We start from the raw sequence: 20300 nt of genomic DNA, 5'->3' as shown, positions 1-20300 counted from the left end.
CTGCCGAAAATTTTTCTGAGGGCGCGGAAATGATCGTGTTTCTGCCTCCTTTCTCCGCAGGGAACTGGGGGTTGGAGCACAAAGGGCTCGGGATGTCGCTGCGGGTGTCGTGCTGGTGTTGTCACTGCCTTTTGCCGTTTCTTAGGTGACTTTGACCTTTTGGCCGTGATCTATAGTAAAGCTCAGCTACTAATATTATAAAGTGTGTATTTGAGGCTTTGCCTCTGTTTAAATTGATTCTGCCCGCTCTTAAGTTGAGTAACATGGGAGATGGCAAACGGGTTTTGTAGGTAAAGGGGAGGGGGGAATTTAATATCCTTTTAATGGGAGCAGTGTGTCCTTTATTTACCTAAGTGGCTGTCAGACTGCCTCTTAGGACAAACGGGAGATGTGGTGTCTTTTTCCAGTTCGTGGGGTTGGGAGAGAACAGGGATAGACAAACTTCTGAGTAGGGGAAAAGGTGCTTTGGGTTCACTGTGGATATTTGAGCTTTAATTCATAGAATGACAGAATGATTGGGATTGGAAGGGACCTTAAGGATCATCCAGTTCCAACCCCCTGCCATGGGCAGGGACACCTTCCTCTATCCCAGGTTGCTCCAAGCCCCATCCAGCCTGGCCTGGAACACTTCCAGGGATGGGGCAGCCACAGCTTCCCTGGAAAATGGAATTTGTAGCAGGCTTACAGTAGTGGTTGGGTATATAACCATAGCTGGTGATAATTTCTGGCAGGCAGACCTTATAGATTTATGGAACAAGGAAAGATGTTCATCACTAAACACCTTCCAGTGTAATGCAGGCACAACACGTGCATGCTCAAAGGTGGGAGAATACAAAACAGAAATTAGGTATTATTTGTTAGTGTGACAATGATAGCATTATGAAGAGCTTGCCACCAATAATTTTTGCAGAAATAACGGCAAAAAAGCCACTGAGTAGTTAAAAGATACAAATTTTTTTTTATTTTGTAACTTTCTTGTTGTTCTTATATAGGTTGATCTGTGTAATACCTTTTCCAATGGGTGCTCACAGTGGACTGAAATTTTGTTGCGTTTAGGGTTTATATTGTAAGAACTGAAAAGTGTTCCTATCTAAAAGTAACAGAGGCAGTTTTAATTGTATGAATATGACTATTGTGTGGTTTTAATTTTTTTAAATAAACCTTTAGAAAAAGAAATGTAGGTAAGCAAAGTGTTGAGGAGTATGGCTCATTAAATTTTCTCTTCACCACTTCAGCATACCACATACCCTTTTTTTTGATACTTGAAGGAATCTTGTTGGTTATAAAGAACCCAAACATTTTTCTGTGACTCAGTGTTTCCTGAAAAATAAATTCAGTAGCAAGCCCCTAATTATTAGGAAAGCACAAGAATGGGTGAAGACGCTGGAGTGTTTTTTCCTTCTTTCTCGTAGTTGGTCTTGAGCTCTCTGTTTCAGTAATGGAAAGGTCCTTTGAAGACAGAAACCCTGCCCAGTTTAAGCTTGGACCTGTTTTGTAGGAGAGGTGCTTTTTAGGAAGTCATATACCTACCTTTAAAGTACAGAATGTCTTACTTTGTGCTTTTCTATCTGCTAACTGAAGCATGGTTTCCAAGCATACGATAAAAAATGGAAAAGTTCGAGTCTATGTGTTACTCATTTACTTAGGTGGCTGTCAGACTGCTGTTCAGGACAAAATTGGAGATGCAATATCCTTTACCACTTTGTGGGGTATGGAGAGAACAGGGATAGAAGGCTTTTGGGTAGAGAAAAACCTCCCTCAGGCACTGAAATCTGGTTGGATTTTCTGGTTTAAGTTCTGTCAGTTGATACAACAGAATATAATTTATGCCTCAACATACCCTATCCTTTTGATCTTCTGAACATTGTGGTTGCAGTGTCAGTGCCCCTGTGTAACTGGTAATTCCTAACCACATTGGGATAAAACCTTCTTCAGTGTGCAGGTGTCTTCTTCCACTATCCCATGGTGCTCCAAGCCCCGTCCAGCCTGGCCCTCAACACTTCCAGGGATGGGACAGCCACAGCTTCTCTGGGCACCCCGTGCCAGGGCCTCACCACCCTCACAGGGAGGAATTTCTTCCTGATATCCAATCTAAACCTGCTCTCTCAGTGTGAGGCCATTCCCCCTTGTCCTGTCACCACATGCTCTTGTATATCAGTATCCTAATGATATCCTGTTTCCATGGCTCCCAAGCTTTCCTAGCTCCTTGAGGAGAGGAGCAGCTTTGAGGCAATATCCCATATATCATGGATCTGGCTCTTTGCATCCCTCCCTATCTCCTCGCTCCAGAGCTATGATGCAGGAGAATTGCTTCCTCTGCTATATTTTATATTTTTACTGACTATTCTTTACTTGCTTCACCTTAAACTCACAGTAAGCTTTACTTGTTTTTTAAGAACTGATAACCTTTGCTCCTTCCCTATCTCTGTTTGGTCCTTGACTTTACCAACAACTTCCCAGGCCTGCTCCCCTCTGATCTCTCCAGACTTCTCTGAAACAGCCCATCAGGATTCTCCACATGGGATATTAGAGAAAAAGGATCTGTGATGAGAAAACCAACATAAGGTGTAAGTTAGCAGTGCCAAATCCCAATTAATGTCCCAAACTCTCTCCTGTTCTGTGTTGCAGGCCATGGAATTTCTGTCCTGACTGCAGCACCGTCAGTGTTGCAGCAGCACCGGCAAGTCCATCACGCCGTGATCCCTCATGGGAGAAGTGGAAGATCCTCTGTCAGTGGCATTGTGGCCACTGTCTTTGGAGCCACAGGTTTCCTGGGACGATATGTTGTCAACCGCTTAGGTAATGCTCACCAGGAGTACTAATTAAAAAAACTACCAAAAAAATTTTTCAACAAAACTAATCAGCCTTTAGGTTGCAGGGTGATGTAGAAGTCTCTGGCATTTTGCATCTTAAAAGTGTTTTGCAGAATGTTTGGTCTGCTTAAGTTCCAGCATGTGACAAGTAGTAAAATGTGTTTTAATCAAGGAGATTTTGGCGCTTTTGAAGGTTAAGGTCATTAAAAGAAGTCCTACTCCTCAGTAGAATGCAAATCTGAGAAGAGCCACAGCATGTATTTGATTCTTCTGGTTTTAGTCTTATTAGGACGTTTTACTAAAAAGTTTGCGGGAGTTTGGTTTGAATTCTTTAAAATTGCCCTTTTGAATTTAAATTTTGGAAAAATAATCCCTGCTGCTTTATTCGCCTCCTTCTTTTTGTGCAACTTAAAAAATGTAAATATCCCTGCCTGTGTTCCATTTTTTAGGTATTATGCTGTGTTTATAGGACACACCATTCTTGTTGTTGTTCGTTAACAAGCTTTGGTATTTTGTCTTACAAGCCTAAATATTAAAGAAAGAATCCTGTTTAAGAATTCCAATTAGGTAGGTTCAAGAAGAACCTTAGTTCTGTTCTGCTTTTAGCTTTGCAGATATGCATTCGAAATACCTATGTCTAATTGTAGTGCTTTCATGCCAGGGGAAAAAAAAGGGAGCTTTGTTTATTTAGAAGTTCATCTACTTGAAGTGATGCAGCTGTTTGAAACTTTGGGGTTTTTGTGGCCCTTTAGGTCGCATTGGCTCTCAGGTCATCATCCCCTACCGCTGTGATCAGTATGACCTGATGTATCTGCGGCCCATGGGTGACCTGGGACAGCTTCTCTTCATGGTGAGTCTGGCTTGAGGTCAAACACAAACCCCTGGCTGTACAAGGCAGCCTGGTAATCCTTCTCAAAGACACCACTCCAGCTGTTGTTTAGCCTCTAAATGGGAATGTTGTGAAAGAGCTTGCTTTGATGATGCTTATTTACACATTATCTCATCTTGTTCCCATTTGATGCTCTACTTTCAGGAGTGGGACTGTAGGGACAAAGACTCCATCCGAAGAGCCGTGGAACACAGCAATGTGGTCATTAATCTTATTGGAAAGGAATGGGAAACAAAGTAATTTTCCTTTTTTTTTCTTTTCCTATATATGACAGATTTGCACCAGGTATTGTAGCCATGTTTTACAGCGTGTGTGTACAGTGATGCTGCCATTGTTCTTGGCTTCTGTGAAAAAGACAACCCCAAAATTTTGCATATAAAATTTCTTTAAATGGTTAACTCCAGTCCTGGCTGTGATCTGCTCTGGAAAGGTGCATTCTTTCCACAATTTTCTAGTGTAACACTTTTGTTCTGGCAGAAAATTGAAATGTGCTTCTTTCACACACCTTGTAGGTGTTCCCTGAGTGCCTTTCTATAGATGACAGAGCCTCACCAATTTCCTATCTTTGTTTACATTGACATTTTATTTATATTAAATTAATTTTTATGTTGTATTTATATTTACATTATTACAGAAGTAAGATTTCATCCTGTCACGTGGAGACAGTGATGAGTTGTAAACCATGATCAAACAGGAATAGCTAATGGAGAGTGCCTAAGATCATGACTAATAACATTCCTTGACAGAATTTTGGCACACACAGTATTAGCCACAGAAGCATTTTTTAATAATGATTCCTAAGAATAGTTTCTTTTTGAAATCCATTTTAAAAATCCCATATGTATTTTTAGGTTAAAAATACCTGTAACAACCACCTTCTCAGTGTGTGTGTTCATACAGTTATGTCCACTTCATTTAAGGCCTTGTGCAGAACTGCCAGACAAAAATTTAATTGTAGGATTTGCCTTTATATGGTGCATAATTTTGCTGTTATAGTAGACAGAAACAAATGTAGATATCAGTTTCATCTTTGTTCACAAACCTAATGGTTTTAGTTTTTTTTTAATGACTAGCTATTTGATGTTCAAAATTTCTAGACTTGTGTAAAAAGTATGATTTATATAAAAGACAGTTTCTTTTATTATTAAAAAGAAGTGTGAGAACAACAACAGAAAGTTTCATTCTAGGTAAAAATCCCCAAACCTTGTTCTCTGGGCAGTTTCAATAGATTCAAACAGACAAGTCTTGGTCTGTGTTCAAAACTTTAGGACATTACAGAGCTTAACCGCTGTGTGGCACAAATGTTTTAATCACATATTTTATGCATGTGGGTACCAGTGGTGGTGCTGAAACCCTGAGATCAAGTTCTCTGGCTTGTTAAACACGAGGTCAGAGTAACCACTGTAATCATCCCAGAGCCTATGAGAAACTTGGGCAGGAAGAAAAGTAAGATGAGGTGGAGAGATCAGTCAAAAAAAGCAAAGCCTGCCATGAAATACTTTCATCCTTGCCTTGTACTCGTGTCCAGGCTCCTCTGTGTGTACTATGTTGTTTGAAACTCCATGGTTACAGGAGGGATGTTGTTCGTTCTCATGTGTTTCTGAATCTATTTTGGTGAGCAGAACAGAAGTGATGGTTCCCAGGATCAGATTAGTTATTGAAGGCTCAAAAATAACTTCTTATTTTTAAGGCTTTCTTTGGACTCCAGTGGGATCTGAAGAGCTGTGGGAGGAGATAAGGACACAGAGAGGTGTTTGGATAAGATGTTTGTTACCCAAAGCAAACAGTCCAGATGCAGGGGTGCTTACAGGGACAATATAATGACATGAGCAGTCATTTCTCTTTCTTGCAGTCTTGGGATAGTTGGAAAGAATTTTGGGACTGTTGCCAGCCTATAATGTCAGTTCTGCTTGGAGACAGAGCTTGTATATTGTTATTGATCAGATACCAAACTGGTTTTCAGTATAACCCTCTAATTTAGGCCCCTTGAATATCATACAGTGAGGGGAGAATTTCTTCTTGCTTCTCCTAGAAGTCCCTTTCATCTCTGAAATTGTTCTAAATGCTCTGACAAATTGTTTTTCCATTTGCATGAGCACCTCTGTGTTCTCTGGTTTGTTTTTGTCTGCATCCCCTGTGCCAAGCATCTGTCCTGACTTGTGCTGCTCAGAAATGTTGAGCTTCTTTGTAGTGTAATTAAGTGTGTCAAATCAAGGCAAATTTTGAACAGGTTTCATAAAAATGCAGCTTTGCTCAGAGTTCAAGATTCAGGAGCACTTCTCTTAACAAAAATAACCTGTTTTCACTTCCACTGGGAGCTTTCTATTTGTCACAGACAAGTGGGCAGGAGGATTTTTCATACTGATTTAATCTTACCAGGTGAAAAAGCAGAGAAGCTAAAATTGATGATTACAGGTGCAATTTCACTTTCCTCTAATTTTTATGATATGGAGAGTCCATCATGAAGGGAAATTGTGTTTCTAACAAAGAGTGTCAGTATAGGTTTTTGGTAATACATTCAAGTAATACATAATGATTGCATGTTGGCTGATTGGCAGCCATTATTGATTGCTCCTAAAGTAACATTTGGGTTTTGTCTTGCTTTAGAAACTTCAAATTTGAAGATGAATTTGTAACTATTCCTCAAAGTATTGCACAGATAAGTAGGGAAGCCGGTGTGGAAAAATTCATTCATATCTCTCACCTGAATGCTCACATGAGGAGTCCTTCCAAATACCTCAGGAACAAAGTAAGTCTGGAATCCACTTCAGAATATTTCCTGAGAATGTACTTTGTGTTTGATTTGGGTGTGGTTTTTTTTCGCCAGCTGGGTCTGTTTGAAGGAAATCAGTGTATGAATTTGCTAAAGACTGTTTTCTGCAGCTGAGAAATGTTTGGACTTTCTGTGAGACCTTTATCTTAGTGCAGCATTTCAAGGATCAAATGGCTTAGATATAAATAACTTTTGTGCTACTGATGCCATCATTTCTTTCAGTTCTGTAGTCAAGGATGCATTTTGTTATGAAAGGCATCCACTTCTGCGTGGTTCAGCATGGATCTAATGATTGTGTTTGTTTTAATTGATAGGCTGTTGGAGAGGAGGTAGTGAGGGAAGAATTTCCAGATGCAGTAATTTTGAAGCCCTCTGAGATGTTTGGGAGAGAGGACCGATTTCTCAATCATTATGCAAGTAGGTACTCTTGGAATAATAAAATCATGTATGATTTGTGCAACTGCCTGTAGAGAGCAGAGGGAAAATGGATTTGCTTCTGAAAAACAGACAGGTGTGTTTTTATCAGGAATGTGTGGGAAACATAGAAACATAATAAATTCTCACCTCTTGGCAGAATTCTTTCTCAGTCTAGTTAGATGTTGCTCTTTGTTTTTATTTTTGTAATCATTCTGTTTTGAGGGGGAGTGTGTGTACTACTGGGTTATTTATTTAAATTATTCTCACCTGAGGTCTGGTCATCTTGGCCCTTTGTCAAGCTGGTCAAATGTAAAAATCCTCCTGAGTTGCTTTGGGCTCAGAAGCTCCAATAATGTCTGATGGATCACCAACAAAATTGCTACACAGGATAGAGTGGAACCAGTTTCTGTCTTGCAAAGTTGAGATATGTCTGAGCTAAGTAAACAGCAAATACAGCCTTCCCCTTGCTGTTAATATGGAAATTAAATGTGTGCTGAAAAATACGTTGCTGCAATTGACTGGGAATTCTTCCCAATTCTATTTTCAAGTCAATTTTCAGAAGAGATCCACACTCAGTGTGGTGTAAAATGTCTTGGTTATTCTGGTACTGAAAGGATTCCCATATTTTTGCTTTTTTTCTGTCAGACATGCGCTGGTTTGGTGGTGTGCCTCTTATTGCTCTGGGCAAAAAAACAGTCAAGCAACCAGTCTATGTAAGTTTTCCTTAAAATCCCAATCCCAAATCCTCAGTGGGTGGATGTGTTGGTCTGTAAACCACCTCTGAAAGAGGAGTGTGTGCATGTATTCCTGTTTTCTCTTGGTAACTGTCTGAATTTGTTCCTCACAGGTGGTTGATGTAGCAAAGGCAATTATTAATGCAATTAAGAATCCTGATGCAAAAGGCAAAACATATGCCTTGGCTGGGTAGGTCACGTTTTCTGATTCTAATGAACTGTAGTACTTCTTTTTGGTGCCATTTTTTGGCATGCTGCACAGAACATTTAATTAATTTAATCTTCATCCATGCACACAGTTTGAGCTGCAATAAATTCCACCTCCTTTTTGGGAGGAAAAATGGCTCAAGCTGTTATTGTGAGTACTCTGAAAATCCTAGTCTGGGCCCCACTGCATTTCATGTGATGTATGTGCACACGAAGAAATTGGTAGCTTGGAAAACATGCTAGACAGCATGGATTTGGGGAAAATTCTGGTAAAGCTGTGTGGAAACCACCTGGAATTAGAATGGGGTAGAGGCAGTTAGAGACTGGATTTACAGGTTGCCCAGAGAAGCAGTGGCTGCCCCATCCCTGGCAGTGTCCAAGGCCAGGTTGGATGGGGCTCTGAGCACCCTGGGATAGTGGAAGGTGTCCCTGCCCATGGCAGGGGGTGGGGGGAGATGGTTTTTAAGGTTTCTTCCAACCCCCCAACCATTTTATGATTCTCTGATCTCTCAGAACTTTTCTGGAGAACATGTCAGTTGAAGGCTCAGTTTTCATGCTTGTCACCTCAGACCTTGGCATCTTGAGATCTTGGGTTTATCAAACTGCTCAGCAGTGTGCTCTTGTGGTGTCATGGAACTTTTCAGAATGTTTTGGAGTACCAGCAAACTGCCTGGAAAGTCAAGGGAGATACCTGACACCTCAGCTTGAGCCATCTAGAGAACCTAAAATGCCAAGGCAGAATCTGAACAAGAAAGGGATGGGAATTCCCAATGGTTTATGTTACTCTTAGGTGTGTGAATGGGAGACTGACTGCTTCCTTCTCTCCATCTAGAGAGGGGGGGAATGCATTTTTTAGGCAATTCACCTTAGCTTCCTTGTCTTGCTTTTAAATAGAGCAATGTATTCTTGTAACGAGTATACTTTACTTGTATCAAGGAAAGGCAAGTGAAGCAATTTCCTTGCAGCTATATCCTACAAAGATGGGATGTCTTGTTAAGAAAGCATCCTTACTTCTCCATCTGCTTTCTGGCTTCCAAGTGAGCTTGTACAAACTCCTGTCTCACTGCTGGAAATCTTGAGTTCAGAGTTGGAGTCAGCATGGAGGAGGCACATTAAGGTGTGCTTTCAAAGCACGCAAATTACACTTCCTCCAGTGTGGTTGTGGTGGGTTAGCCTTGGCCAGCAGCCAAATGCCCACTGTTCCTTTCTGCCACTTCTCCATGCTTGTCCTCAGCTCCAGGATGGCTGCAGTCCTCAAGGATAAACCTGCTCCTTGTGAGCCACAGGGGAATCTGCTGACAAATTATCTGGATTGAAGAAACAGGCTTTTTGTAAGCCTTGGGGGGGGTGGAGGGTGTTAAATTGGTTTTTTTTTTCTTCTCTTGCTGCAAATATTGAAGTGTAGCTGAGTGAGGTGTGATGTTTGCTGCTTTCCCTTTCAGCCCTCACCGGTACCTCCTGTATGACATGGTTGAGTACATCTACGCCGTTTCCTACCACCCCTTCATTCCTTACCCGCTGCCACGACCTCTCTACCGGTAAGTGGGACCCTGTCAGGGAGCTCTTGGCAGCACAGAAGCATAAACACCTGTTGCACAGATTATTTACTCTGCCCAGTTGTTATTTAACGTGGTGGGGTTGCAAAAGTTGCCTTTCCTGAGGTACTTGTTAGCCAGTTTTGAGCCTTTCATTTGGGGACAGGCCTGCATTTGATGAGCTGGTGCATGAAATGCTTGCTTGTAGTGAGCTTAACATAGCTGTTTATTCCAGAGTCATTTCTCCCTGGCATCTAGGGACAGGTTGAGAGGACATAGCCTCAAGCTGCACCAGGGGAGGCTCAGGTTGGACATCAGGAAGAACTTCTTTACAGAAAAGGTGGTTGAACATTGGAATGGGCTGCCCAGGGAAGTGTTTGAAGAAACAACTGGACGTGGCACTCAGTGCTCTGGTCTGGTTGATGTGGGGGTGATCAGCACAGGTTGGACTTGATCATACTGGAGGTCTTTTCCAGACTAAGTGATTCTGTGATTGAATGGTTTTGCTGAGTCAAGAAGTAGCAAAAGGTCCTAATTTGATAAAATTAGTAGCAAACTGAATGGTTTTTAATAATACCACAGGGAAAATCTGTGTGAATGTTGCTGACTGCAGGCCCTGACAGATTTTTGTGCACAATCTTAAAGAACTGCTACTGTCAGCTGTCCTTCCAGTCTGGCAAGCACTGCCACCCTGGAAGCAGAGGAGTGGTAAAAGATGGGTGTGGGCATGGATTGACTTTCTAGTTCAGTCCTTTGTATGGATTTGAGTCAGTGTTGGAGGTAAGTTTGTACTGGGATCTTGGCCTGACAGTTTGAGCAGTGTGCTTGTGAGCAAGCATTTCTATGTCTGTGATAGGAGAGCAGTGACATCTTTAGAAGATGGTGCTGAATGGGGAGGCAAGAAGAGAAAGGTGAAGCATCACTTCAGCTGACTACAGTAGGCTGCTCACGTGCACTGAGGATAGTAACAGTGCATGAAAAAATCAGTATAATCTGAGCCTAGGCCTGATCCTTAGGGAATAATCACATCTTTTTGAAGAACTACCCCAAAGAGTAAATGCCCTTTCAGAAGTTGCCCTCAACATGATGGAACTGTTATTATTTGGCATCCTGGTCCTCCTCACTTTTAGTACAATGAAAATTAATAAGCTAAATCAGTCACCAGAGTTAGAACCCTCCTGCCAGTAGGACTCAGCATTGGATCCATGGAAGTTCTGATGGATAATTCTTAGAACATCCTAAACCATTGTGGCTGTTCCTGTATTGGCTGTAAGAAGCACCAGGTTATACCATGGCTCAGCTGACCCAGAGCAGCTTGTTAAAAAGGTGCTCTCTGAGTGCTTCTTAGTTTTATTCACATTTGCTGCAGTCTATGTTACACTTTTTTATTTATGGGCTAAACTAAGTGATACTTCATATTTTTGAGAAAAGAATGCACCTAAAAGGCAGATGAGCCTGGTTGTGTTTGTGCAGTAACTCAGTGACACCTTAATCTGCCAGGTGAGCACTTCAGCAAGAGGTTCTACCTGTTCTGTAAAAGATTCTGCTGTTGGTCCCAAGACACTGAGCAGGAGCTGTAGCATTATTTTCTTTTCCCTGACAGATTTCCTTTCTTTCAAGGGAAACTTCATTTCTGAAAACTGCAGCTATCCTAATCCTCACCCTTTTTATAGATTGCTCCAGATTCTACCAGCTTGTTTGTGTGGCTGATAACTCACTTAGTTGTCAGCAAGTGTGTTTTCTCCTGGAGGCATTGAATCCAACTTCGTGACTAATTGGATTGCTGCCTACACTGGCAGGGAACAGAGTTTGGATGAAAGACAGGGGCAAGACTGAGTCCTCTGGTGTGTGGGGAATTGGATGTGGGGCTTACTTTCCCCACCCACTAACTCTCATTTGAACTTCTAGAGATCTGCTTCTCCATTCCATCCAAAGTAAAATAGTACAAGATCCAATAATTCAGGAACAGTTAATTGCCATAAACACAACTAAGAACTTAGTGGGTGACACGTTCAGTGCTTTAATGAGCTCACAGCTTGCAAGAACAGCTTCAGAACAAGCTCTTGCTCACTTGTCTATTAAGTTTGAAGTATTTTTTACCAGATCTTGTTATCCTCTGTGTATCTGGATAAATGACTGCACTTTGGCAACATTTCTTCTGTTCACAGGTTCATTGCAAGATTCTTTGAGATGAATCCATTTGAGCCATGGTTGACACGGGACAAGGTGGATCGGGTAAGTGTGGGACCAGCCAAAAATCCTTCTTGGGAAAGGTTTCGTTGTGCCTTTGTAACTCTCACTGGTGGTTTTGCATTCCCAAAAAACACACGGAATTGAAAACAGCCAGAAGTAGAGGTTGGATGAGCAAAGTGATGGGGGGCAGTGCTCCCCACTCTTAGTCAGTTTATGTACCTCTAGATGCACCAAAATCACTTCCATCATCCAGAGAATGGTGTTTTTAACAGCTGAAGCTGAACTGATGCCCTGCACGCATTCCAAAATCTCACTTAACATTGGGGTGTTTCTTGGGAGAATGTTCTGACTTCATGCTTATTCCTGACTTCTGAGTGTTTCAGTGGGGGTGGAGAAGTAAGTTGCAAAAAGCCAACTGCAAGCAAGGAAAAAGTAGGAATTGGCAAGTATTAATGTCAAAATCTGGTGTGTATGTGTAGGCTAGCAAAGATAGTCATGTACATTCTCTAAACTTTCTGCTTTCTGAATTATGGAGTGACTCTCCCAGTTGTCAGCAGCACTGGAATTTCAATATATTTTGTTAAAACATAGTATCAGTAGACTGCCTTGATTGTTCCCCAGGATAGAATTGTAACATCTCCAAAAACCTTTCTTCCAGCTGCCTTTGTAGTTTCTTGAGTTACATTTCATAAAATAAGCCTGCACCAAATCACTAAAACTGCTGCAAGTCAGCTGTAGCATAGGTAGTTTAAGAGGGAGTTTCTCCATGTCACTTCTGGGTCTGATTGTTCCTCTGTCCAAGCTTTTCTTCCTTAAATAATGTATATAATATTAGATGTGTTTGACTTAAAAGACCTTTCAAGGAACAACAGAGTAAGAGAAATCCCTGTTTTCTAAGATTTAAGTCATATGGGTTGCATATATGGTAATAGAATTAACTGTTTTTCCTGTACAGAACCATGTTCTAAACCATAAACAGAGCAAAGCCATCTACCAGAGGTGATAATTCAACACATTTTCTTGACAAAGCAGAATATCCATAATTTGAGTTCAAGTATGCCCTTGGAGTTCTGCATAATTTTGCAGTTGTGATGCAGTAACCTCCCTGATAATGTGTGGAGAGAAAAGGGAAGACACTCCCTGCATGTCTCACTGGTATTTATTCCTGAATTAAAGCCTGAATTAAAACCTTTTGCTGGATGCAGAATACCTGTACCTCCTGTTGAAGGTGTTGATACTCAAGACCTTGTGTAATTATGCCACGGTTCTGTTTGAATCTTTCCTCCTCCTCTACTTATTTTGGCAGGAGAATGATTACATTGGGTGTAATGCTGTCCAAGTCAATTATCTTTTTTTTTCCTTACCCTCCCCATTCTTGTTGAAGTTTCACACTACAGACATGACATTTCCTGACCTTCCTGGTTTTGAAGAGCTGGGGATTGAACCAACCCCCCTGGAACAAAAAGCCATCGAAGTTCTGCGCCGTCACCGCAGGTTCCGCTGGTTGGATGCTGAGCTGGAGGAAGCAAAGCCAAAGACACATCCCGTGTAACAGCTGGCAAGGGGGGGATACTTGAAGCTTCTTAAACTGCCTTTGGATGACCCAACTTCTTTGGAGAACTGTGTACATACTGAGTAAAATGTATTAATCATGTAAGCTGTATTTCACCAGTGTTGTCTTTTCAGTTAAGGGGGGGACTGTTACTGCAGTGCAGATTTTTCTCTCTGCCACAAAAGCAGGTAACATGGATGCTTAGCTGGTGAGCATTACAGTGTTCTGAAGGTTGGGACTAGGGGGGGAATGTGCATTAACACTTGTCCCTTTCTCCCTTGGCTCTCAAAGCAAATGTATCACTGTGCTTTAGATGCTCAAGTGATTTCAAGATGTAGGTCTCCCAGAACATGCCCTTTCCAATAGGGATTGCTGGTAATGCCACCTGTTCAGATTATGACATCTAAGACAAAGCCCTGGTTTTAAGTTTTTGACTCTTCTGAACTTGTTTTTTTGCCCTGAACACATCTCTTAAAGAAAGTGCCAGCCTCCTTTCAGGGAGTTGCAGAGAACCACAAGGTCTCCACTGAGCCTCCTTTTCTCCAGGTTAAACACTCCCAGCTCCCTCAGCTGATTGCTGCAGCCAAAGATCAGAATCTCTCTTTCTGTATTGCCAAACTACTGTGAAACTCCTGGGCAAAGTGTTTCTCAAATTTCAAGAGCTTCCACATTTTGTTGTTCCACATCAAAACTGCTGCTGCTAACGTTTACTCTGTGAGAAAGAGGTGGGCTCTTGTGATGCTGTGAGTTTTTTGATCCTGCCTTCGAAGGAAGTATTCAATTTGGCACTCATGGATTGTTTATTTTTCTTTTGATAACATAAGTTCAGTGCTTTTAAAATAAATCTGCCAGTTCAAAAGCTAGGACAAACTGGAAGTGAAGTGCATGTTGTTAGTAATTTGAGGCTCAGCTTGTATTATTTTTGGCTGCCAGCTTTTCTCTATCAGACCTTAACTCTGTGCTCTCATTAGCACTCATTTGATAAGCGTGGCCCTGATCTTGATTTACTGCATGTTGCTCACATGCTGCTGCGAAAGCAGTCCTGTTCCTGAGCTGCTTCACAAGAGTACAGAGAGATGCAATTATCACGTAGCCCTGTGTGGCTAAGGAGCAGTTTTCATTTTCAGATGGCAGAGTGCTGCAGGAAAAGCTGGCAAGGGCAGTGTTGGAATGTGAGGTGCCAGTTCTGGGAATGTTTACCATGGTGCAGTGATTTATTTATTTCTCCCCCCTCATTCAAAGCACAGCTTTTCCATTTGCACCCCGGAGCTCTCCTACAGGATCTTAATTCAGATAGCCATTAGAGGGTGGAAAAGGAGTGAATATCCATGAGAAATTTACTTGAAGCAGCTGTTCCACATCAGGAATATGGGTCAAGTGGAGCATCACACCACAGTGCTTTGTCTTACAGAGCACCTTGCAGAAACCACACTGTGATTTCTTGTTAGTTACCCTTCTGAAGCAATTCCTTTATTCTGTAATGCAGCCCTGAGTACAGAATCCATAGAATTGCTGAGGTTGGAAAAGACTTACATGAGTGTTGAGTCCAATCTCTGATCACCACCTTGACAATTAAGCCACAGCACTGAATGCCACATCCCATGGTTTCTTGAACACCTCTAGGGATGGGGACTCCACAGCATCCCTGAGCAGCCCCTTCCAATGCCTGACTGCCCTTTCCAGGAATAAATTCCTCCTGATGTCCAACCTGAACCTCCCCTGGCACAGCTTGAGGCTGTTTCCTCTTGTCCTGTTCCTTGTTCCCTGGGAGCAGAGGCCCACCCCAGCCTGGCTGCCCCCTCCTATCAGGGAGTTGTGCAGAGCCAGAAGGTCCCCCCTGAGCCTCCTTCGCTCCAGGCTGAGAAAAGCTTAAAGGTTTGTCCAGTTGCTTAGAGGGCAGATTTTAATGACTGAGAGGAGCATTCATGCTGGCAGTAATTATTCTGTAGTTTCCTCTCCCTCCCTGCTGTTACTTCTTCTTTTCCCTCTGCCCTGAGGAATGCACATGGGTACGATTCCATGAAATGAGGGAGATCAGAGGACCTGTTACATTTAAAGTAATCCAAATTATGAGTAATTATTACTGCAACTTCTTTGAGTTAGGAGAGCAGAAGGTGAAGGGCACTGACGAAAGAGCAAAGAGAAGCTGGTGGCAGAGCTGAGAACAGTGATGGTGTGCTCCTTATAATGAGTTACTCATCCCCTAAGCACCATTCCTTCTTGGAAAAGCTTAGGAGGGTGGTAACACCAGTTGGGCATGTTGCAAACTACAGGATCGAAATTGCCTTTCTCATCGTCACTAGGGAACGTCAGGGATTTTGTTGTTGGAGCAGGGTGTATGGAGTTCACAGCTGGAGAAATATCTGTAGCAACGTGTTCATCGCTTTACCCCTGTGGCCACCGCCTTGGCTTGCACTCAATCGCCAGTAGTCGGAGCTGCTGCTTAGCAAATCCTGATCGTCGTTTGCCACTCACCTACTCCGGAACTTCCTTGCCCAACATTCATCCTCTGGGCTGATACAACTGGTTAAAAAGCCATTGAACACCTCCTTTCAAAGTTTTTTGTATATACACATCCAAAGGGTAGTGGTCAACAGCTCACTGCCCGGATGGCCATCAGGGACAAGTGGCATCCCTCAGGAGTCCAGACTGGAGTCTGTGTTGTTTAATACCTTTTTTAATGATGTAGTCAAAGGGATCGAGTGCAGCCTGAGGAAGTTTGCAGATGACACTAAAACAGAGTTGTCACACCTGAAGGACTGGCCTCCATCCAGAGGGACTTGGCACAGGTTTCCCAGAGAAGCTGTGGCTGCCCCATCCCTGGAAGTGCCCAAGGCCAGGCTGGATGGAGCTCTGAGCAACCTGGGATAGTGGGAGGTGTCTCGGCCCCTGGCAGGGGGCTGGAGATGATCTTTACCTTTCTAACCCATTTCTAACTAATTCTGTGATTCTGTGATCTTGGCAATAGAGGGTGCATGTTCCTGCTTTAAAACCACTGAGTTCACTTGTTTCAAGATTATCCCTGAACCTGACTGTTGCAAACCTCCTCTACATGGAGGACATGCCTCTCAGCTTCTAGTCCCTGGCCAAGGCAGTCTGTACCCCGAAACAGAGACCCGGCTCTGCCAGAGCAGCACCCCAGGTGCTGTAAGGGATTTGCCCAACTGCCAGCACCTGAGGAGCCTTTCAGGTGTGCTCAGGTTTGGCTAGAGGGAAGTCTGGGGGCAAAGGTTAAACAAACTGCTTAAAGCAGCCCTAGGTGGGGATGAGGAGGGACAGCTGGAGGATAAGGAGTCACTTTGGTTGGTGGCAGTAGTAGCTCTGGTGAGCTGCTCATGGAGCTGCTGCTTCCCTTCAGCCAGCTGTGCTGGTGGTAAGTCACTCTTTTGACTTTTTGCTATATGAAATACTTGCCATGGGCTTTACAGAATCAAGAATGGATGGTTTTGTAAGCTGGAGCTTCAGTGAGCAGCTGAAGAGTTCTCCCCTGAAGACATCTGGTTTCTTCTGGGCTTGTGTCTTGTGGTTGATTTCTCAGGTGTTTAACAGGGCATCAGTGCCTCATTTTGTCCCTGTTGAGGTGTTTGTGTTGTCTCTCTGCCATGGAATTAACTGGTGTGGAAGGCTTAAATTTATGTTCTAGTCTTTCTGCAAGTGGGTAAAGGGCAGGTTTTGTTCTCTGTGAATTTGTCCCCTGTCTTTGGCCAACAGGACTTACTAAGGGAAGGGTGGAAAATATGAGCAAATACACATTCTGTAGGTGTAATTTCCTTAGGAAGTTCACCTCTAACTAATACTGCTGTCAATTAAAATGAAGCTGGTGCTGCCACTGCATTTTTTGAGCTTTTGAAGGCTGAGGGCAACCTGGGAAAAGCAGAGGTTTTGTCCCAAGAATGTGTCAGAGCAATAATTTAGTTACACAACTGAGTGAAAATGAAAACAAAAGATAATTGCCTGTTTCCAATTTTGCTAGCATTTTTCTTACCTGTTTCTCCCATGTACATCCCCTGCTTTATACCCTTAAGTTGGGCTTGGGTAGGAAAGAAAGAGCCACTCATTTTTCCATGTTTGTTGCTACCTGGACCACCTTATTCCTGTCTTTTTGCTGCCTTTAGAATTTTCCCAGCCTGCACTTCAGTGCATTTATGAATCTTTAACAAAGGAAGAATAACCTCTCACATTCTTGTGTTTTCTTGAAATAAGAAAAATCTAATGATACCACATAAAGAGCAATCCCCTTCCCCATTAATTAACTTTTACTGTAAATATTTGAAATTTTTCATGCTAGTCTTCAAAAACTGTCTTAAGTCTATTTGAAATTCCTAATCTAATTTACCCAGGCCACTGACTTCATTTTAGAACCACAGACTCATCCCTGGGCAACCTATCCCAAAGTTTGATAATCCTTTCTGTGAAGAAATTCTTGCTGAAAAGGAGAAAATTCAGAAATGCAGAGGAAATGTTTTCCTCCTTAGCTGTGTGCTCAAGCTTGCTTGGCTTTACTGCATGTGCAGCAGGAACCCACTGTGGGAGGAAGAACTTGAAAGGGGAAAAAAAAGGTTTTTATTCTGTAGTGTCTGGTGGAATGGAAAGAAGAGCCAGTCTGGAGACAGGAGCTATTTAAGGGACTATTATCTGCCAGATTCTTTAAGGGGAAACTAAATCAGAGAGCAGACAGAATCATTTAATCTGTCACTGGGGGATTTGATTACTTCTGACCAAGCCTTGTGTGGTGAAACTGTGATAATCAATAAGATAATTTTAAAAACCCACTGCTTTCATTCACATCTTTTTTTGCTTGACTTCTCTAAAGTCAGGAGATAAATTTAGATTTACCTTTTCATTTTCCTCCCTCTTTGTGAAACTGCAGCCCTGTTGAAACACCAAGTGTGCTTGTTATCAGTGGGGCACACGGTCCTGCTTGCATCAAGTGCAATCCAGCCAGGAGCAGTGGGCAATGTTGAGCCAAATTATTATTTGAATTTCACCTGTCTTGTGTCAAAATCAAGAGAAGAAAAATTGTAGCTTTTAGAAAGTTAGATGATTTACTATTGGTTTCACCTGTTTGTCACTATTCTTGTCCATATCACAGCACAAGTTTTCCATTCCCATACAAAGTACAAGTAGGTTCCTTCATCCTCTGATTTAATTCCTTTTTATTTTTTCTTATTTGGTCGATGTTCCTGGGCTTTGTTGATGCTATTTAACCTGCTCTATGCCTCTCTTCCTGCACACATTTTCCAGTGCAGTGCATTTTGCATTGATTTTCTGGTACATAACCTGAGGTTTTTTTAAATATTCAGCAGACTGGGAGGTTTTTTCCCTTGTGCTGAGATCCAGGTGAGGTGAGGACATTCACCCGCTTGGCAATTAATTACCAGCACTGAGAGGGCCAAAGGGCAGAGCTGCTCACAATCAGCCACCCAAAAACCCTCAGGAAACTGTGCAAGACCAAAGACTGCCAACGACAGGGAGGGTCCATCTATCCCACAGGGTAGATCAGGGTCGTATCCCATCCCTTGTGCCTGGAATGTGGGGCTTTGCATGGAGCTCCCTGCTTGAAACCAAGTACTGACAGTACCTGGGTGTTCAGCTCAACTTTCTGTAGCAAAATGTGATTTTAGCAATTGTTTTATACTTCCCTGACAGCAGCAGATTCTGTCTTCAGTTATCAGTCATGGCTGTAATCTCAGAATAGATTTCAAACTGTGTTTTCCCTGATTTTCAGGAGACTCAGCGTTACCTCGGAGCGTGTTTTTCCATCTGTTCCCTGTGAATTTACTTGGAGTCCCTAGTTCTCCCAGACTCCTCTCCCAGACAAGGCAAAATGGTACCTAGCAGTGTGTGTTTGCCTGCAGAATTCCCCAGAATTGTGCCATCTGTTTTCAAGTGCCTAAAGCAACAATGGTAATGGCAGCAGATTTGAAGCCAAAACCACGTTTTACTTGAGCCCTGCTGTGGTGGACACACAGAGCTCCGAATTCAGCGTCAGGAATTCAGCTCTGAAGTCAGTGCTGGCTGCTAACTCCATTTGTATTCCTGTTGCAGTGGTTCAAAAGAGATTTGCAAATGTAGGTCAGTTCTGTGTGGATTATTTAACAGGAATTCTCATTGGAAGTGTTATTTATGCAAGTGTCAGGACTTGAATCTGGGAGCTCCGTGGTGTGATGGCACACATCCTCCAGCTAGAACTTCTGTGGGAAGGGGAGTTTGATAAAGGGGGAATTCTTGTTGTACACAGGCATTTTGAGGAGGTATTATCAATTTCCCATAATTCAAGGAGTAGTGATGCTGTGCTAGAGCTCTACGCTGACAGCCACATCCAAAAAGGACTGAGACAAATATTTGTGAACCTTCATGAGCAACACCACAGCATTCCCCAAGTTTGTTTCTGCACCTCCTTTAGGCTTTGAATTTGTGTGTCTGCTGGGGTTTTTTTTGTTAAAGGGGTGCAGGTGCAATTAGTGTGGATGAAATGAGCCTGGCTCCCTCTTCACCCCGCCCCAGAAATGGTCCCTAATGTGTTCAGCTCAGTCTGCATCGAGTTCCATGTCTCTGGGACTGGCATGCAAGTCAGTTGGTTTGAGTAATAGCACACTGTGCTGCAATCTGCTGCATAATTATACACTTAATTAGATTCACAGTTTGCTACCTATGTCACACTGTGACAGGGCTTGTTGCTCTTTAGGGAGGGCAAAAAAACCCTCTTATGGTTATAGCTCAGAAAAGCATCCTAACAGTTGATTTTCTCCCTGAAGGTTTGAGTTCCTCTTAGAAGAACCTGCAGAAGAGATTAAAGCTCAAGTAATTACTGTTTATTAAATGCCAGTGATGAACACCCCCCAATTAAAACAGGCCTTTGGGCTTGCAGGGGAAAAGCCCTGAGAACAAGATGATGATGGCAAACACACTTAGAGCTGTGGGATAAGCAAAGAAGAAATTTCAGCGTGTGAGTTCTGAGGGAGCTGTGATTGTGAGATTTTACATAATACTGTAAGACCATCACAGAATGGCCTGGCTTGGAAGCAGTTTAAAGAAAATTTTAGCGTGTGAGTTCTGAGGGAGCTGTGATTGTGAGATTTTACATAATACTGTAAGACCATCACAGAATGGCCTGGCTTGGAAGCAGTTTAAAGATCATCTTGTTCCAACCCCCTGCCATGGGCAGGGACACCTTCCCCTATCCA

The 20300-nt window shown here is 42.6% G+C and overlaps 1 protein-coding gene across 1 annotated transcript; it reads left to right on the top strand.

The window, feature by feature from the left end:
* Positions 1 to 1582: 1582 nt before the first annotated feature.
* Positions 1583 to 13224, top strand: NDUFA9 (NADH:ubiquinone oxidoreductase subunit A9). Its single transcript, XM_017740579.1, has 11 exons — positions 1583 to 1741; positions 2580 to 2799; positions 3566 to 3663; positions 3847 to 3938; positions 6310 to 6451; positions 6790 to 6892; positions 7538 to 7605; positions 7740 to 7816; positions 9276 to 9371; positions 11537 to 11603; positions 12946 to 13224. Exons 1-11 carry the CDS (start codon positions 1583 to 1585, stop codon positions 13111 to 13113), a joined length of 1290 nt encoding a protein of 429 aa, XP_017596068.1. The 3' UTR covers positions 13114 to 13224.
* Positions 13225 to 20300: the final 7076 nt, after the last annotated feature.

This window comes from Corvus brachyrhynchos, unplaced genomic scaffold (genome assembly GCF_000691975.1).
Source record: "Corvus brachyrhynchos isolate BGI_N302 unplaced genomic scaffold, ASM69197v1 scaffold317, whole genome shotgun sequence".
NCBI classification, from domain to species: domain Eukaryota; kingdom Metazoa; phylum Chordata; class Aves; order Passeriformes; family Corvidae; genus Corvus; species Corvus brachyrhynchos.
This window is presented reverse-complemented; position numbering and strand designations above follow the sequence as displayed.

Excerpts from the sequence above, each read along its gene's own strand:
- NDUFA9 (XM_017740579.1), top strand. The coding sequence starts at position 1,583 with ATGGTTTCCAAGCATACGATAAAAAATGGAAAAGTTCGAGTCTATGTG. Across the intron at positions 3,939-6,309 it reads GGAAAGGAATGGGAAACAAA|AAACTTCAAATTTGAAGATG; the intron begins GTAATTTTCCTT and ends GTCTTGCTTTAG. Across the intron at positions 11,604-12,945 it reads CACGGGACAAGGTGGATCGG|TTTCACACTACAGACATGAC; the intron begins GTAAGTGTGGGA and ends TTCTTGTTGAAG.